Raw genomic sequence first — 20,774 nt, forward strand, 5'->3', positions numbered from 1 at the left:
AAACAATCATTATTAGTATACATGTAAGTTTCCTGACGTATAAGAGCCATTGAGGATGAGCTCCAGAGAAATCAGACTAGTGGCGTTTCGTTCGTTTGTTTGTTGGGAAAGGAGAGGAAATGCAACCGCTTGTACAGATAAACGACAGAATTACCATACAAGCATTTATAGTCAACACAATCAGAAAGAGTTCCCATCGTTAGACGGGGAATATGAAGGCTTCCAAGAATGAACAAGTGACATGTCTAACTCTGAGCAGTTAGAAAACAGACTATCGACATCGACCGCTTGTTCTTAATATTTGAAACTGTATGCATATATATACGTATACGTTTATGATATATATAGTGATGAGTTCTTGCGTCTGACAAAAACTAAATTCCTTCATGGTTATATCTTGCCATACGTTTATATTGATTTGTAAGGTGATTACTCACAATCGTTATTTGAAAATCCTGTTTGTGAGATGTAGATTCATTTCAATACAGAAATTTCGTCTATATATTTCACAAGTGTATAACACGGAGAAGCTCTGAAGGTCCATTACTCCCATTTTGTTTGGGTGTGAACCATCGATGTTTACAGCAATATCACAGAATAAGATGATGATGGTAGAAAGAACTATGGGCGTCATGTGGCAAATATTACATGCATATCGGACAATGAGTTGTCAATCTGTATGAAAAGATTTCCAATACAACCATATTATTGAGAAGGAATGTTTACATGCTATACTCTCGTACTAGTATTACAGGGTTCTTGTGGCGTTCACCTTAGACACACATCTTTTTAACGATGTTTAAAAAAAAGACAGAACCAATTTAATGTCATATTTCCCTATTTTTTTAAATATAACTAAAAGTCTTTTATCTGACAAGAATACCCCTATTTAGCGAACAAGTAATTTATTCTTTTTTATGTTATTGAATACCAAGAAAGAAAATAAATCCCGAAATTAATTTGAAACTTTGATACTCAAAAGTTTCCCAGTAAAATATTCACATTCCCTGGGGATAATTAGTGTTCGTCCAGTGGCATATATAACAATTGTGATGACGAATTACTTCCTTTGTTCGAGAACAATCTTATTGAAATATAAATCTGTGATTTTACTAGGTCCACAGCTTCAATGAACCAAAGCAAAAGTTATACATCGACCTGTATTTAAATCAAATTGGTTCTCTTCTTCTTCTGGTATACAATAGTCTATCGACATTCGATGATTACATACTGTTGGCATACGTGGACTAGTCTATTTACAACACTTTTACCCCTATTTATTCAAAATATATGTTTTTTTCTTATGTTCAATGTATACATGTATATATTTTAAATTGCGCTATAGTTCCGTAACTTTCTATCCAGTCGTATAAACGATTCGTCGGCAAGTGCGTACATTTTTTTAAATCAATATTTCTGGTCTGTTACAATCTGTCCTTCACTATTGACAATGACTATATATTACATTTTCCCAAATTCACCCTTGGAAAAAATATTTAAATAGATTTTAATTTCATCTAATCTTATTTTTTGGGTATTATTTATATGTTTATGAATTATATTCTTTACACCAGAAATGTTATTTATAAACAAGCGTATGAGTTTAGTAATAACAAGTAAGACAGAGTTGTATATTATTCATCTGATAGTTCAAAATGGAAAGTTATAAGTTATAAGTTATCAGCCGTGTACACTGATCAATACCTGCAGAAGTGAAACGATGCATGAACTTGCAAGCCCGACAGGAAATCGCTTGAATACCTGGACGTGTCCCCTTACACCCCTCACAATACCTTTGGAAGTAATACCTTTAGCCATGCTGGTGATCAGATGAGGGAAGATCAAAATATATTTGTTTATTTCTTTAAAGAATTATGAACAAATTAGATTTTCGAAAACAATTTTCACGGAACACTTATTTATGATTTCAACTTTGACTTTGACAAATGGCGGATCGCAGAGAATTGATACTCTAAATTTAAAATCGATGGTGATCGCTTATCTAGCGGAATAAAACTTTAATATCTATGAATTTGAGCATTTTTATACAGAATGAACATAATATCAATTTTTGATTTTTTTGCGAAGTTTCCCTTTAATTGTTAATTTTTCTTGTCCAGGATTTGCTTGAAATACAATGTAACTGCAGTTTGACGTTAAGCAAGGAACAATCTGTCAACTAATATGCACGTGATTGACAAGGATAAGAACTGTGTACTTTTATTAACTTAATATTTGTATATTTGTAAAAACAACTAAGTGACATAACAGTGTGTCCTTGAATTTAGTAACGAACAAATGCAGAAAATGTGTGTCAATGTGTGTACTGACCTGAACTAGTTGGATACAGAACTGCGGACGCATTTTACAGTAAGTATTGATTGATTATCAATATGGCCATAATATATTTAAAACACATATAAATTCAAAACAACTAAAGATGTTTAAAAGTGAGAGTAGCCATTTAGAATACTATGTTTATATAAGTATTAAAATAATAATATTATATCAAAAATAAACCTCATCGTTTTATGATAATGAAATGCCAACATCCCTTGATTTTAAAACGACAATCCTACAGGGGTGGGGTACAAGGTATAAAGACCTTGGCATGTAATGGTAGGTAGGGGTGACTCCTTGGGTTCACAGAGCGTAAGCAATACTGGTGACATGAGTATCTACAACTAACCAGAAGAAATAAATGGGGATATGTGGTAAACTTCAACAAGAAAGCACCAATATACAAAAGTCATATAGAAGCAATATACGGGGGTCTTATACTGTAAAGAGAAATCTGGTGTTGACCATTTATTAATTTTCCTACATTTACTATATATTCTGAAGATGATCATTAAAACTTAAAATGTTCTATGGATTTAACATGAAATCCATTTTGTAAAATACGTTCTTTATACTTTTCTCTGTGTTTTTAGGGGAAAAGATTTGATTTATGGATTGTTATTTACGAAACGTTTTGTCGCAAACATTTCAAACATATCCTTAATTTTGTTGCAGTACCAATGTATTGTAAATTGATAAAATACAAAATAAAGAATTTTCTTGGGACCACAGTAGAGTTAACTTGCATTTTATAGTATGTTAGAACTGATTTATCAGATAAAAAAAAAGAAAATGCAAATGCTTTATCTATGAGTCTAAGTCTTGATCAAGTAAGTCCTACATCATTATATCATTGGACAAGGGACCATATCTTAAACTTCTTCTATTGATATCAGGAATATTGCTTATGAAAGACATCGTAAAAGTACCGGGTGCAGGATTTTCTTGCTGTATCGAAGACCTATTGGTGGCCAGCGGTTGTTTTCTGCTCTTTGGTCGGGATGTTGTCTCTTTGACACATTGTCCATTCCCATTCCTCATTGTATTCATTGCAAACGTAATGTTCGAAATCAATGAAATACATGTCATAAATCATACACTTGGTGATATCATAACCATATTTACAAATAATGGCAGACACCAATTATTATGAATATGATCAAAAACCAATAACTAAATTACATGACATTTTTAAGGAGTGTAATTCCATATAGTTGTTATCGCACTCAATGAATGTAAGCATTTGTTTTGTCATCATAAGGCTGTTCTTTGGTATCGATTGAATAAAAATTATTATAAGATATATTAGTTATACAATAGTATGTAGTATTAAAGTATAAAGTATTACTCTACCATTCGATACTTGTACTTGAACATCCCGTCATTGCGTTATTGTGCTATGGTAAAAACATATTCTTGTCTTTCATTTTGTATTTGCCTTTTTGTGGGGTTTTTTTTTTTTGAACATATTTATTTGTTTTTATCGTGATAAAGATTATAACACAATATGGACTGTATCCAAATATTTGACATTTTTACCTATTATGTCTGTTTGCTTTGTTTACAGATCGTTGTCAATTTAGTGGAATTTTATAAAGACTGTCACACAAGAGAAAGGTTTAGCTAGCTATAAATCATTGTAATATATTACTTTGCTCTTCATGGGCCCTTTAATTAAAATAAAATCTTATCTTATTTGAATTTGTTCTAAAAATACTGCTATTAATCAAAAACCACATTTTCAAAAGATCATCCTTATGGTGTCTTTAACATGAAAAAAATCATCATAGATACCAGGATTAAATTTTGCAATTACGTCAGACGCGCGTTTCGTCTACAAAAGACTCATCGGTGACGCTGGAATCCAAAAAAGATTAAAAGTTCAAATGAAGTACGAAGTTACATATCATTGAGGACCAAAGTTCTTAAAAATTGTGCCAAATAAAACTAAGGTAATCTATTCCTGAGGTAGAAAAGCCTTGGTGTTTTAAAAAAGCAAAAGTGTTGTTTTAACAGTTAATTTATAAATATGACTATATTAATGATAATTCATGTCAGCACAAAAGTGATGACTACTGGGCTGGTGATACCCGCGGGGAAGTAAAACTCCACCAGCAGTGGCATCGACCCAGCAAAGTTAGGTTAGGAACCTGTTTTTCTGTAAGAAATTAAGTATGTTAGTATGTTTGCGAGAATTCAAATGACTAAGAATTTACCAACTATATGGCATCGTACAATGTGCAAAAGCAATACCGTATATCAAGCTATATAAGTCCTAAAAGGGACAATTTCATAACAATAAAAGGTAACACTAATGACATGATTTACGAAACAAAGCAATAAATGACAAAATCTCTATTACCTATGTCAAGGTGCAAAGCCCTGTGTTTTCTTTCTTTTTAGTACGCCAGACGCGCGTTTCGTCTACTTAAGACTCATCAGTGACGCTCATATCATAATATTTATAAATCCAAACAAGTAAAAAGTTGAAGAGCATTGAGGATCCAAAATTTCAAAAAGGTGCCAAATACGGCTAAGGTAATCTATGCCTGGGATAGTTAACGTGTTATAATAAGGCAATAACCTTTTGTAGAAATTTGCCTGCGATGCAGAAAGTTATGTAGCAATCGAACGTGTTATTTTTGTAAAGCTAGATGTTTTCTTGCAAGTATAGACGTCTTTGGTGCGTTTGAATGTCAACATATTATGCTCTATATAGTTTCCATAGTAAAAACCTTTAAATATGCGTCATTACAATAAATGCACATCTAAAAGCGTATCTAACTGCATATTTTATGTGTCACTGTTAGGAAATACGTTTTAAACTGTTACGCTTCGCATACTATGTCTGGTCGAAACATGCATCATTACTCTGTCAAATGGTATTAGCTTAAAAGAAAATATAAAAAATACATTTGTACTATAAAAACACGTCTGTTAATCAAAAAGTAAAATTAATACTCCATGTATCGATATATAAAATGATCTATCACACTATTATTCCAACGAATCTGTCATAATAGCTTGATAAGATGCTTACTTTTAATATGTACTAGATCCATATGATGTTAGCCAATTTTATGCCAAGTACCCTAATACACCTGTAAATCGCGTGGCAAGTCATATATACTTAGTAAATGTGTAAATAAAAGTAATAACGAAAATGATCTGCTGATGTATTAACATATGACCGAAATTGTCAGTCGACTCCTTATAATTAGAGATGTTATTTTACTTGAATATTTTTGTTCACCATTTTCGATATAATGATGAAATTCGTGTAAGAAAAACTGTATAAGATAACAATCACAACAGCCTGACATCTAAAATTGTCAGTCAATATCTAGTTATTTTCCTGAATTTAGACTGTTTCCACCCTGTTATGCGTTGAGCAAACACTATAAAAGATAAAGAGAAACTGTTTTGTTAGCGAGACAAGATTTACAAATATTAAACCCGATATTATTCACTTCATATAAGAATTCTTGCCATTGAATGACGAGTGTTACCCTTTTATGTATTTTTTTTACATTGCAATATCAGCGTGAGGTTTGGCTATCCATTTAAGCAGGTTCAACCAACCATTTGTTTTCTTTAAATGTCCTGTACCAAGTCAGGAATGTGGCAGTTGTTATCAAATGATTCGTATATAAGTATGTAAGCAGTTTTTTTTTTGTTGCACCTCAGTGTTTCTGTAGTCCATTTGTTTTTCACTTGCAGTTGATGTGTATCTCTCGGTTTTATATTGTAACCCGGTTTTGTTTTCTCTCAATCGATTTACTGTTGCCTTAATATGATAAATAGAAAGAGAAAAACTGAAACAAGAAGGTATCAACAAAACACGTATAGGAACAGAAAAATGAGATATTGGTCATATCAATAATATATTATATTCAATGTTGAAAATGCGCATAGATCTAGGCGAGCAACATTTGCTCTTTACAGCTTCTGGTTTAATAAGTAGATATTAATTTTGGGGTAGCTGTAAGTAGATTCTGATATTTACTTTTAATATGTCTTTAGTCTTTAGTTTGTTCCTTGATGGTTTGTATACGACAAAGATATTTTTCAACAGATGTTTACAGTGTTTTCTCATGACGTTCTACACCATTTGTCCCAGGTTAAATAATTATATGGCGCCCGACATAATTTTTATCCCCACAACATTATTTATGTGCATGTCCGAAGTCAGAATATTCTACAAAAGAAAACTGCTTGAAGATCTACGAGTATGTCAAATAGCCAAACTGTCAAAAGATTCATTATAACAGTTATTGTTCCAAAATGAGGAATTTTACAATTTTATGCGTTGGGCAAGACAATATTTACAAACATCAAACCCGAAATTGTTTACTTAATATAATATAAGTAGTTTATTATAGGAACAGTGTCCCAATATCAGCAATAGCCATACGTTTCAGCAAAGAATGTAAACTGCTTACAACCTCTGGTGAGTAATTACTTTTTTAAATGAGTTAACTGTTTGAGGCATAAATATGTCGTGTGTCACATAATCGTCGGTTTTTGATGAGATACGGGTTATTTTGATCCGGTTGCTGTTTTGGTTGTTTAAAAAAAAAAATAGAATGGAAATGAGGAATGTTTCAAAGAGACAACAACCCGATTAAAGATGGATAGCTAGAGCAGACAAAGGCAACCAATGGGTCTTCAATGTAGCGAGAAATTCAGCTAGTCCAAAAAATGTATACTAGTTCAGTGATAATGGACGTCATACTAACCTCAGAAATATACACAAGAAACTAAAATTAAAAATCATACAAGACTAACAAAGACAAGAGGCTCCTGACTTGGGACATTCGAAAAATGCGGCGGGGTTAAACATGTTTGTTTTATTTCAACCGCCTCTATACCTCTAGCCAATGAGGAAAAACAAAAACACAACAATACGCACATTTGATTGTGAGATTAACTATGCAACCACATGTCAAATTTATATATTTGTTTAACATACATATATTCATATTTTAAAGTCCTACATATTTTTTTCTATTTTTTGGAAAACTGAAAATGTGTGCATATCTAGTATACATTTTAAATGCAATGCGTAACATAGCTCCTTCAATTAAAAAATATATTCCCTCTCTTTCTTTTGTAAGTGAGTAACACAGGTAAAATATTAACTTATATATATTTTTTTAAAGTAATGAATTACACAAATATAAAAGAAAGAAAGAAAGGAAAATAAACTTGATTAATATAATTTTTTTATGTACATCTTTCAGTTTCTACAGTGCAATAATGATTGGAAATATCACTACAGTGGTGGTGTTATTTTCCATAGTCTTGGCTTTCTACTGGCAAGAAAACAAAGATGTCCAGGATATGTTCTTGATAAAAGAACTGAACAAAACTATGACTATATCGTCGGTATGTACAATAGGACCTTGTCGCTCTTCTTCAATTGGTACATCCTAACCTAGAGTTACAGTCATATGACTCCGTTAAAAAAAGTTTCAATATCAATTGGAGACATTTGATAGTTCAATCAAATGTACTAGGCTTATAATTTTATACGCCAGACGCGTGATTTGTCTTTAATGATGCTCAGTTCGAAAAAAAAAGTTTGAAAGCCAAAATAAGTACAAAGTTGAAGAGCATTGAGGACCCAATATTCCTAAAAGTTGTGCCAAATACTTCTTAGGTAATATGCTTGATAAGAAAATCCTAAACATTTCGAATAATTTATATTTTTGCAACTAGTAAATTCGTGAGAATGATCAAACAATTGATATTCATGTCAAATATATAATAGCACTGAATCGTGTTAGATGTGGAGTAAATATAAGAAATAAAGTATCTAAAACAATGTGTACATTCATACAATCATGTACATATCATCGTACATATGCAAAATCTACATTAACAAGCAGTCTAGTATTAACCATAGATGACCGTAGTAATATATGCTGAACATTTGTGGAACTCTCGGTTTTCAGCGCCCTTCAACTTCGTTCTCAGTTTTACCTCTGAATTGTTTTTACAAACATTTCTTTTGGAAGTTTCGTCCACGAAGTTATCACCAACCTTGTAATCAGCACTTACCTGTTGACATTATTCATCATTAATATAGTCATATTTTTTTAATAAACTGCTTATACAGTTGAATATTTCGAAATACTACGGGTTTTCTTCCATTATTTTTAAATCTTTTTTGTTTTGTTAAGGGGCTTGTAATGCTCTTTATACTAGATTTGGATTTTCAACAACTGTTTATTCAAGGGCCACTGACGAGCTTTATGTGGACGAAAAACGTATCTGATGCACAAAATTAAGAGCTTATCTTTGATCATTCTTTATAAAGTGAGTTGTCAATTGTAACAAAAATCTAAACATTTTAACAAATAATATGATATAAATCCAACCGTCATCCTGCAACATGACGATGTCAAAATAAACTAAACTATACAATTTACTTAAATAATTAGATGTTTTGCATTGATTTTGTCAAGGAGACAAGCACCTAAGGACTTAACTTTTTGTTTTCAGTTGGAGCAGGTTCGTCGGGTGCTGTAATTGCTAGTAGACTTTCCGATGACCCGGATGTCAATATTTTACTCGTTGAGGCTGGTGGATCAGAACTAAAATCTGACACCATTAGCGTGCCATTGAAAGCATGGCTTGCGCAGAAAACCAAACATGACTGGGCCTATTATACTGTGCCTCAGAAGAATAGTCACAAAGGGATGAACGAACAGGTAAATGTACAGTATTTTTATTCCCTTTTTCATTAAAACAAAAAGTGTCCGCATTATCAAATGTTTTAACTACTTTCAATTTTAATGTATTTAAATAATACAAAGGTAACACTTAGTCTTTATGTAATGATAAAAGTAAATGGCTGTTTGATAAATATAGATTCTACCTCTGCATCGAGTGGTAAACGATATTTATCCAATCGAGACAGTTAAATTTTCAAATTTAAAACGCGAGGCTCGCCGAGCATTTTAAATATTTAAGATTTAACTGTCGAGAGTGGATAAACATCGTATTACACAAGATTTGGTGGTGGAATCTGTTTCTCTAATGATTTTCAAACAAAACGCAGGCAAACTTATTACTTCTTTGCGATTGATCTGCATAAAGATGTGTTCTTCCTATGCCACGTCATCAGGCATGGTCGCCTTTTTTCATGCTGTCACAATAGGAAATTCAGAGGAAAACAAGAAAATTGACGTCATAATCTGATTTTAACCAATGAAGAACTGAGATCAAACGAACCACACGTTGATTATTTATTTTATAGAAAGGGATATATTGACGAAGAATTAGAGAAATAAGTTTCTCTATTTCTATATAATGACATTTTAACCCTTTTCGAACCCATTGTATAAATAAGTTTAAACCCCATTGTATTTATAAGTTTAAACCCCATTGATAAATAAATTTTGGTCCTCAATGCACTTCAACTTCGTACTCTTTTGGCATTTTCACATTTTTTTATTCAAGCGTCACTGATGAGTCTTTTGTAGACGAAACGCGCGTCTGGCGAACATATAAAATTTCAATCCTGGTATCTATGATGTGTTTATTTAGTCAACGTATGGCTGTTGCTGATCTTAGATGATGATTGAATGAGTCTGATGGTCATAACCTTTACCAGCTCAGCAGATGAATAAAAATATGCTAACCGGTGTTTATGAAATGAAATTTTCTGAAATGTGGAAGGCACTCGAAGGATATTTTAGTTTACCACAAATGAAAATATGTTTTAATCATTAGAGAAACAGATTCTTACATTGTTACTCCTCGTGTATTATCGGATTTATGCAATCTCAATAGTTAAATTTTAACTCGCAAAGGCTTGGATTTTAGAATCGATGATTTCACTATCTCGATTTGATAAATCCGATAATTCACTAAAATAAATGTAAGGATCTATATATACGGTAATTAATTTTAAGTTGTAATATACCATCATACTTACCCGATATAATTTAAATCAAAAGCGCAGTTTTTGGCCTCGAGGAAGAGCACTTGGAGGGACTAGTAATTTAAACTACATGGCTTTTGTCCGTGGAAGCAGACATGACTATAATCAGTGGGAGAAGGGCGGCTGTAAAGGGTGGAGCTACAAAGATGTGTTGCCATATTTCCTAAAGATGGAAGATATTCAAATACCAAGTTTATATGATTCTCATAAGAAATAGTGAGCATAGTTAATCGTACTTGATATATTTAATTCAAACAAGCTTCTTTCTTTTTAACTTTGGAATATACAAATCGATATCCTCTATGTAAAATGTTATGAAAAAATTAAGTCAATACTAGTTCTGAAGTCTACAATTGGGGGTTGGGGGATTTGGGGGGGGATGAATCGTGACACAAATTCATAAAAGCAGATAAAAATATCAACAGAAAACATCTGTACATGAATTACTTAAATGAAATTAAGTACTGAGCCGATCGCAAGCATGTTACCACCTTATTATATATATGCAATCCGTTTTGCCCTTTGTTCAACAGACTTATATTACAAGTACAAAATTATTAGTCTTTTCATCCTCCTGTCTCAGAGTTTTTTCGACCAATCTCTTTATTTTCTTTGATTGATTTGGAAATAATGTTAACATTAATTTTTAGAGATTACAAGTTAATATTTTGTTATATAGCTTACCATTCACGAGGAGGATATTTGACAGTTTCCAAGACTGGGAACACACCACTGTCAGAATTGTTTAGAAAAGCATCGGAAGAATTTGGTTATAAATCTGTGGATAAAAATTGTGAAGAACAAATAGATATGAGACGATACATTCTGATAAGTAAAATTCGTCCCCAGTCTAACGCAGTTTGTTTCTGTGTGTGTTACATTTTAATGTTGTGTTTCTGTTGTTTCGTAGTTCTCTTATGTTTGATGCGTTTCCTTCAATTTTAGTTTGTAACCCGGATTTGTTTTTTCTCTATTGATTTATGAATTTCGAACAGCGGTATACTACTGTATCCTTTATATATGTATAAACAGAACGAAAAACAACAAAAAATTTCCATCGACAACAAATCCTCAAATGCGACGCAAATGAATTTGATTCACGGATAAACGTTAAACAGATTTAAATGTTGAGTGTATTGATGCATTTCATGCAGTATCAATTGATAAATATGTTTGATCTTTCCACTGAAATTTAAGTATTCTCTTTATCCCTGTTTATATTGAAAACTCTACCTATGTTATTGTTTGTTTCGGTGTGTTTAGTGTAATGTTTTTGAAAAACCTAACGATTTTCAAACAAATAAATCAAACTTTTAGTAAAAAAAAGCTTTACTTGAGTGAACAAAAGTGAGAAATCCGCTCACATTTATTGGTTCCTTTCAACTTATGATATGTCATAAGATGTATTCCAGTGACAGTCCAAATTGTCACGTCCAACACAAAACATATCTAGTTGACTTGTTCTTGAATACACATGTAATATTTGCAACTGTAAGTAAGCAAACATCAATCAAATAAAATGTCACTAGGGAACTATCATAGATATACAATTTTACCAACATGAAAACGAACTTTCCTTTGAATTTTGTTTTCATTATCTTATGACAGGATTTTCATACATGCAATCCACAGTTAGATATGGAGAACGTTGTAGTACTGTAAAGGCCTACATACGACCAGTTATGAATAGACCTAATTTACATATCAGTATAAATACCATGGCTAAAAAGGTAACGTAAATAGTTTTCATTTAATTAAGTTTTTTTTTGTGCGTTAATACGACCAGTAGCAACTTTTAACGTATTTTATTTGTCAAAGAGCCAATGCTACGCACTTCTCTTTTTAATGCAGTTTTAACTGTTGAATCATCATGAAAATGTATGTGACAATTTTACTAATTGACAAATACATGAAAATTAACCAGTTGATTATGTCTTACGTTTTATTTGCCAATACACATTTAGACAAGCAGAACCGGTATTAATTCTTAGCATGTTCCGAAATTGAGGTGAAGTTGATGTATAGGGTCTTCTTTATTTGTCTGGTTGAAGAAAGATAATTACCTTTGGTGGATACGTAGTTGTCTCATTGGCGATCATTCCACATATCCTTGTCTTATATATATTAACTGATAAGCTGAGTTTTTCTTTAAAAAAAACGTTGAAAATTCCTGATTGAATGAAATTAACTTCTATTTTTATTTTAGCCATGTTGTTTGGTTGATTAGCAGGAGATATTGATCATATGTTTGTAATGACACTTTCAGAACTTAAAGTGTCTGTCTTTGTCATAATCAGGCAATTTTCAAAACATGCCGAAACTAATATCGACCTAATTATCCTTCTTACTTCATTCTGAGTTAGATATCTTTCGTTTCATTTAGTCTGGTAATTCAAAAAATGTCTATTTTTATTGTTGATTTTTAGTGCATTTCAACCAAATTATATCTTAAATAACCAGAAATTAGAAAAGGACACGAATTTTAAATTCGTAGACCGCTACTATTAGCACTTTAAAATATAATGATGGAAACTTGTTATTGGTTGTAGAAGCTGGAGAAAATGAATGACCTTCGTTCAATAGGAAAAATGAAAATCCTGGTCAAGTATGATCAAAGTCAAATGCACCTTGACAAGGCGGTTTTGAAACTAACAAATTCAATACCAGTCTTGAAATGGTTTCATGTAATTGACATGATAAAATTTAGGAATACCAACTATTCTTTCTTGATATTTGCCGAAACAAAAATTCTCAAATATCAACGCTGAATTTAACATGCTCCTTCGTAAGATATGTAAAACAGCATCATCATTGTTGTTATCCGGTATTTAATTACCTGCAAGATATCTGAAAAGAATCTGGGGTAATTTATTTGGTCTGACGCAATAACTTCCTTTGAAAATAATTAAATATTGGTAAGATAATTGCGTGTCAGCCAAAGCTTTAAAGCAAAGATAACCGTTGTTGCAAACCCGATTAACATCATTTCAAATATTTAATGAACCTCTAGGGTCGATGCAATCCTTCTTACATTAGAGTTGCCCTTGTCTTTATAATAAAATTGAGAAAGGAAATGGGGAATGTGTCATAGCAACAGCAACCCGACCAAAGAGCAGACAACATGACTAAATTATCCCAATTTCATAAAAAGTCAAGGCAAACAAATGTTTTTCAAATCAACGTTCTTGGCAAATTGTGAATATTTCAAAACAATTCAATGAATCAGATAAATTAGAGAACACATGGTTCACAAAGAGAGTTATACAGATTGTATCTCTGAATGCCTTTATTTGCACTATAATATTTTCGGTCTAAAAAATATTAAACATTTTGCGTTGTCCGGATTTTATGAAGAGTATTATCACGGCGATACACTGTTTGGCGGCGAAATGAGTTAAAATGTTCTTGAACTTACTAAGTGTGTGAAAAGTATTATACCAGTATCATTGATAATGTGAGCCTTGTTGGCAATTTTTACAATAAAATTATTACCAGTATATAGGAATCAAGTGAACTAAATAATTGATAATAAAATTGTTAATTGGAACGGTTTGGGGTTTTTTTGCGCTGAAACGAGTTTAAATGTCAAAAGTCATGTTTACTTTTCACCGCGTCCTATCAGGACTTTACATCTTTTACTTATCATCACTTGTCGTTTGATAACTTCAAAAATAAAACCAGATATTTCCTATCATGATTTTTATTTGTAAAAGGGCCCTTACAAGGAAATAAAGACAAAGAGCCCTTGTAACATCGTTAGGTCTGAAGGGCCTATATTTGGCCTTATGCAAATAAACTCATCATAGATACCAGGACTAAAATTTGTATATACGCCAGACGCGCGTTTCGTCTACAAAAGGTTCATCAAGACTGTGTTATTCCTGCATTTCACCATGACCGACCTACCTTGCTGAACATGCAAATGTACCTATTGTATTTAGTTTTAATTTTCTCGTTTAGGATTTTTTGAAACAATTGTAATCACACGTTTAGCAACATGCACCAATCTATCAATTAATGTGATATCTAATACAGTGTGGTCGACATGGGTAAAATCGGGGTACTTTTATTTACTTAATATTTGTACTATATACTTGTATAAACAACTTGTTTATCAGTGAGTTACACACACTGATAAAAGTGTGTCCTTGAATATAATAACAAACAGAATAACAGAAAATGTGTGTAATACCCTGATTTAGTTGGATACATACCATACTTCTAAGGACATTTACAGTAAGTACTGATTGATTATCCATATGGCCATATATGTTTTAAACTGATATAAATTGAAAACAACAAAGGATGTTTGAAAGTGAAAGTATCCATTTAAAATACTATATAAATATATAATAATGTTATATTGATAATAAAAGTAATCGTTCTATAATGATGAAAATGCCAACATTCTTTGATTCTAAAACGATACACTCACAGGGCCGGGATACAGGGTATAACTAATTTGGCATGAAATATTTTAAACGGTATAGATAACGATTGGGTTCACTGAGTGCAAATCATAAAACTACTGCATAATGACATGAGTACCAACACAGAGGAAATAAAAGGGAATGTGAGGTATACTTCAACCAGAAAGCACCCATATACAAGAGATATATAGAAGCAATCTAAGGGGTTCTTCTGCTGTAAAAAGGGAATTTTGTGTTGACCATAAAATACTTTGCTTTCATTTACTATAGATTCTAAAGATGATCATTACAGTATTAATTGGTCTATTGATTTAACAAAGAAATACATTTTCTGCACTTTTCTCTGTGTTTTTTCTTCTTTTTTTTTTGGGGGGGGGGGGGTTTGATAAATAGATTGTTGTTTACTAAACATTCAGTCGCAAACATTTACAGCATATTCTTAATTAAGTTCCAGTACCAGTATATTTTTATTTAAGTAATATACAACATAGAAAACTTTTCTCGGGCCATATTAGAGTTAACTTGCATTCAATAGAAAGTATTAATCATATTTATTAGATAAAAAAAACACATAATGAAAATAATGTGTTAATAACACTGAGTCTTAATTAAATACATCATGCAACATAAAAGTATTAGATAAGAGACCATATCTTAAACTTCTTCTTTTGATATCTGGAATATTGTTGATGAAAGACATCGTAAAAATAGATTTCATTGCAAACTTATAGTTCAAAATCAATGCAGTAAATTTTATAAATTATACACTTGGTGATCTCTTGTCTATATTTGAAAATAATGGTAGACAACAATTATTATGTGCTTGATCCAAAACCAATAACTAAATAACATGACATTTCTAAGGAGTGCGATTTCATTTAATTTTTCATCCCACTCTATGAATGTTTTTTTGATTGGTGTCTTTCATATATGAAAATAACAAGATTTACTATGATTTCTTATTCGACAATTCTCAACGAAAATCATCTTCGCTAGCCAAGTGTTACTTTCTAGTCCTCTCCACTAAACTCCTCGTGGCTAATGCTAGAATTCTGGATCAACGAGGTAATGATTTCCATTGGTCACAGTTGTAACTGGCTGAATCCAATCTAAACGCGTCTTTAAGATGACCACGTGTAAATGTAGAAAATGTAAATAAACAGGTGTCACGTGCTGATTGAGCAACACGTCTTACCTAACATTGGACGATTTCAAGTGACAATTCTAAAGTTCTACTCGACTCATTGAAGTTCAATTTTGTGTTTCGCGCAAAAGTTTTAATGTCATTGTATATTTTCCATTCCTGCCATCGTAACCCTTAGCTAGCGAATGGTATCTGGAAAGTAGTGAAGATTTCAAATAAATACATATATCTATATGAATCAAAAGTCGGCATAGAACATTATAAGACTCGCATGACAGTCTCTGACAATAAAGGTACGACGATAGAAGTGGAGATATGAAATGATGTACTATCATGAGCCAAACATCTAAAATTATCCATTTAAAAGTAAACAGAAAGATCAGAATTAATATAAAACATTTTTCACAGAAGTCCAAGGAAGTCGTACTACATGTTTTCATGGTAGATATAAAATATAATTTTCTTTATAAATCATATACAGATTAAAAATCACTCAAACAGTTTTAAATTTAAACCTATTCAGATAGTTCCTTCAATTCTCTTTAAATGAAATTAAAGTGGTATGGGAAGCTTAAATAAAAATGATGGAATTTGTTCATAATTTGCCAAAATGTAGTATTTATTGTGATATGTTCAAAAATATTATAAAAATGATAGGTCACCAGGCACTTTCGCAAGCTACAGGTTGTGACAGAATTTCACATTTTGTATGGATTATACAGGAAAAAAACATCAGTATGTAATTAGAAGCTAAACTAAATACTTGAACTGTAAAATAAAATACAAGAAGATTGTTTTTGATAAATGCATTGAGAATATCAAAAGAAAAGATAGGGTCGCCGCGCGTTTTTTCGGCTATGATATAAAATAGCAAAATTTCGTGTAGATTCCTTTAGAAATGCACTATTTCGGAATTATCTCTCCTTAAAATGCCAATTCTAAAAACGTTAAAAATCAAGATTATTAACTACGCTTGTAAAAGTATTTATATTTATAAGTTAAATCTAATAAAAATATTCATTTAAATGTTATCTACATTCCTCATCAAACTTTGCTAATATGATTAATGAAACTTTAGACCTTAGGTTTTCTGTTATTTACAATCTAAGATTGCCAAAGACACCAATCGTATTTAGTTGTCGTTTCGAAGTATCTTTGTGAAAAACGTTTACTATACAGAATTACTTTGGGTACAAGTTTTTTCATTCTTAAAGAACATCCGTCTTCAATGTGTTTAAATGTCAATATTATTTGATCTATATAGTTTCCATATTTAAAATCAGTAAATATGTAACATTATAATAAAAGCAAGCGTATCTAATGCATATTGTCTGTGTCACTTAAATGAAAAATACATATTATACTGTAACGCTTTGCATGCTATGTCTGGTCGAAACAAACATCATTACACTGTCAAATGGTAGGAGCTAAAAACAAAATAAAAAACAATAGATGTGTATTTAATAATTTTGTTGATCAAAAAGTTGAATCAATACTCCGTATTAGACCTTTTCAACATCTCTCAACACCGTCTAATGACACCTACAGTTTACAGGTAAAATGGATGAGTCGTCACAAAGACAAAAACCATCATGATTATCAATACTTAACATATTGGATTGGCGGTTATATACTGTCTTGACTATATAGTTTCAGAATATAATTATATCAACCAAATAAATAAATATATGTCACTGTCATATAATATTCTTATGTTATATGTATTTACACGACATTTCATGTTGAATGATTAAAACAAATACAGCAACCATTCTGCATCCTAATCCGCTTTCTCTTCAATTTGATGATTATGTGAGTCCTTTACCAATTATTTGCCGCATGTAAAAATGATTACTGGACTGTCCGTACGTCCGTATCACATTTGTGAACATGACCAAATTGGTATGTTTCAGCCGATCTTCACCTGCCTTAGTTGAACATGTTTTTACTTTGAAGGTCTAAGGAAATTCTCCGCTTCAAGATAGTTTGTTAGAGTTGATGTTTTTCATGATAAATTTTGAAAAAAATATAATCGACTTCTCGTTTTAATGTTACAACATTGTAAGCAGTGTATTTTTTACGTACCTGCGTATGGAATTTATATTTCCAGTTGTTAGTTAATACTATAGGGCTTGTTGACAATGCAAAATCAATATGGACAGTGCTAAGCAGGGGTTTGGAGACCGACGGCTGATGTCCCGAAAACAACATACATTGTCCCTTCGTCAAAGTGTCCTTCCCCCGTTCCTGAAAATGACCTTTCGGTTTCTTACAAGAAGTTGATTAAATTTCGTTGATTTTATTTATACACTGTCATTGCTATATTTTGTTTTGTTTTCATGGGGTCAGAATTTATTTATCTATAACCAATTTCCGGAACAAAGTTTTGTACCTTTTTCAAGTTTTTTCGTACTTCAGATTTTTTTTTTTATCTCATCCATGACCATACATAAGGGAGGTTTTGAATTAAAACAGGGAGAAATAATCCGCTGCATTTCCCTAAGAGACAAAGTTTATCCATATTGTCATCCTTTATTTACACCATTTACAACTTCTTAAATTAATCGTAAGCCATAACTTTTGAGAGAAGGAGCAGAAAATTTATTCGCGTGATTGGTGAATACAGAATTCAAGTGGAACACCAAATTGGTGAATTAAAAATATACAAAGTATTCAGTACATTACGGAGGCTCACAAGGCCAAAACTAACAGACATTGTGAAAACATATGCCGCCTTTGTCAACAGACATGAAACATTGTTTAATCAAATATCGAATACAATTAAACATGCTGTGTTCTTTTCATTTTCCAAATTCCACCATGACATCTAGAAGCTTAACGTCTAAAAAGATGAAATGTGACTTAAAGCCCATCATTTTCTTTGTAATAGATTTTAAAAAAATCAATGTTATTTGAACTCTGTAGGAAAGTTCTATCATTGTCAATGAAAGCCATAAAATCAATAATGATTTCCTTTTTTTTTTAATTTTGAAACGACCCCTCATATTTTACCTGTCGTAGTCGTTCTCAACTGTAGGTGTCGAGAGATGTTGAAAAGGTCAATTAGAAAATATCTATCACACTTTTATATCAACAAATCGGTCACAATAACTTGATAACATATTTTCTTTTAGTATGTACTAGATCAATATGATATAAGCCAATTTCCGACCAAGAACTCTAAAAAGCCTGGAAACTCGTGGCAAGTCACATTTACTGAGTAAATGTGTGAATAGAAGTGATTGCGAAAATAATCTGCTGATATAATAACATATAACCTTATTGTCAGTCGATGTTTTTGCACCTGAATATTTTTTCGCCATTTTTCGATATAATGCTTATATTTCATGAAGAAAAACTGTTAAAGGTAATAATCACAACAAACCGAACTTTACACATATGTCAAATAGCCGAAATTGTCAGTCGATTCGTTAATAAAAAGTAAGATTAAAAAAAACCACAGAGTTATTTTTCTGAAATGAGGACATTTTCACTTTTTACTTTTTTAAGATCTACAAATATCAATCCCGAAATAATTCACTTCATATAGAATTCTTTTATCTTTTTTTCTGTTTAAATTTGTAATTGTAAGATAACTATGCAACCACAAGTTAAATCTACAGATTCATGTTTGAAGAAATATATTTATATCATATATGCCTAAATATATTTTTTCTTTCTTTAAACAAGGAAAGGATGTGTATAAATAGTATTCATTGTGAATGCAATGTGTGTTACACTCCTGCATTTGATTCCAATAAAATGTCAGTGAGATACAAAAGTAACAGATGTTTCTCATAACTATGTAAAGTTTTACAAATCGTCATAACACCTTTTTTTACTATTCTTTTTTGACTATTTGTCTTTTATTTTTATGTTCATTTTTCAGTTTTCACAGTGCAATAATGATTGGAAAAATTGCTACAGTGGTAGTGTTATTATCCATAGTGTTGGCCTTTTACTGGCAAGAAGATAATGAGGTCCAGGACATGTTCTTAATTAAAACAATGAACAAAACGTATGACTATATCGTTGGTATGTAAAACAATTAAGGACCTTTTTCGCTCTAGATGTGTCAACAATTCTTCAAATGGCTAGATGGTCCAAGAGCTACGGTCATATTATTCGGTTTCAAAACTTCCAATGTCAATTTGTCCTTATATTATCGAACGTAGATGTGTTAGATGTGGAGTAAATGTCAGTCATACCTCATTTAAAATGTAAGATACATACATGAATCATATTATCATACATCTGACACATCTGCTAAATCTAGAGTAACAAGTAGTCTAATAACAAGCATACATTACCGTCGTAATATTTGGTACACGTTTATGAAATATTCGGTTTTCAATCCTCTTCAACTTCACTGACGAGCCTTATGTAGACTAAATGCTTGTATGGTGTATCAAAGTGCAACCAGTTACCAAGTTTGTATAAACCGAGTGGTAAATTATAACAAAACTGTAAAAGACAAGTTACATAATATAACTCAAACGGTCATCCTATAACAAGAAGATGTCAAAATAAATTAAATTATACAATTTACTTAAGTACTAAGATTGTTCGCATTGATTTTGTCAAGGATACAAGAACCTAAGGATGTGTCTATTTGTTTTAAGTTGGAGCAGGTTCGACAGGTGCTGTCATTGCTAGCAGACTTTCGGAAGACCCGAATGTCAATATTTTACTCATTGAAGCTGGTGGATCGGAACTAGAGTCTGACACCTTTAGAGTTCCATTGAAAGCATCGCTTGCACAGAAAACTGAACATGACTGGGCCTATTATACTGTACCTCAAAAGAATAGTCAAAAAGGGATGAATGAACAGGTAACTGTACAATTTCTATTTCACATGTATTTCGATTAAAAAATAAAGTCCGAACTATGAGTTTGTCTAAGTAACCAC

The 20,774-nt window shown here is 31.7% G+C and overlaps 1 protein-coding gene and 1 long non-coding RNA gene across 4 annotated transcripts in view; both read left to right on the forward strand.

Annotated features, from left to right (window-relative positions):
* Positions 1 to 2,280: 2,280 nt before the first annotated feature.
* On the forward strand, positions 2,281 to 7,728 carry LOC139490675 (uncharacterized). Its single transcript, XR_011656372.1, has 3 exons — positions 2,281 to 2,370; positions 6,723 to 6,790; positions 7,584 to 7,728. It is a non-coding gene; the product is annotated as an uncharacterized lncRNA (long non-coding RNA).
* Positions 7,729 to 14,214: 6,486 nt separating this feature from the next.
* Positions 14,215 to 20,774, forward strand: part of LOC139490679 (glucose dehydrogenase [FAD, quinone]-like) — a 542,951-nt gene continuing 536,391 nt past the window's right edge. The window contains exons 1-3 of one of the 3 annotated variants that reach the window (XM_071277597.1): positions 14,215 to 14,527; positions 19,755 to 19,900; positions 20,488 to 20,696. In XM_071277597.1, coding sequence (XP_071133698.1) covers positions 19,771 to 19,900; positions 20,488 to 20,696 — 339 coding nt within the window. In that variant the 5' untranslated portion in view covers positions 14,215 to 14,527; positions 19,755 to 19,770. The remainder of the gene's footprint in view (positions 14,528 to 19,754; positions 19,901 to 20,487; positions 20,697 to 20,774) is intronic. The other 2 variants (XR_011656374.1, XM_071277598.1) reach the window with 2 other exon arrangements.

The sequence above is a fragment of the Mytilus edulis genome, chromosome 10, assembly GCF_963676685.1.
Source record: "Mytilus edulis chromosome 10, xbMytEdul2.2, whole genome shotgun sequence".
Taxonomy (NCBI): Eukaryota; Metazoa; Mollusca; class Bivalvia; order Mytilida; family Mytilidae; genus Mytilus; species Mytilus edulis.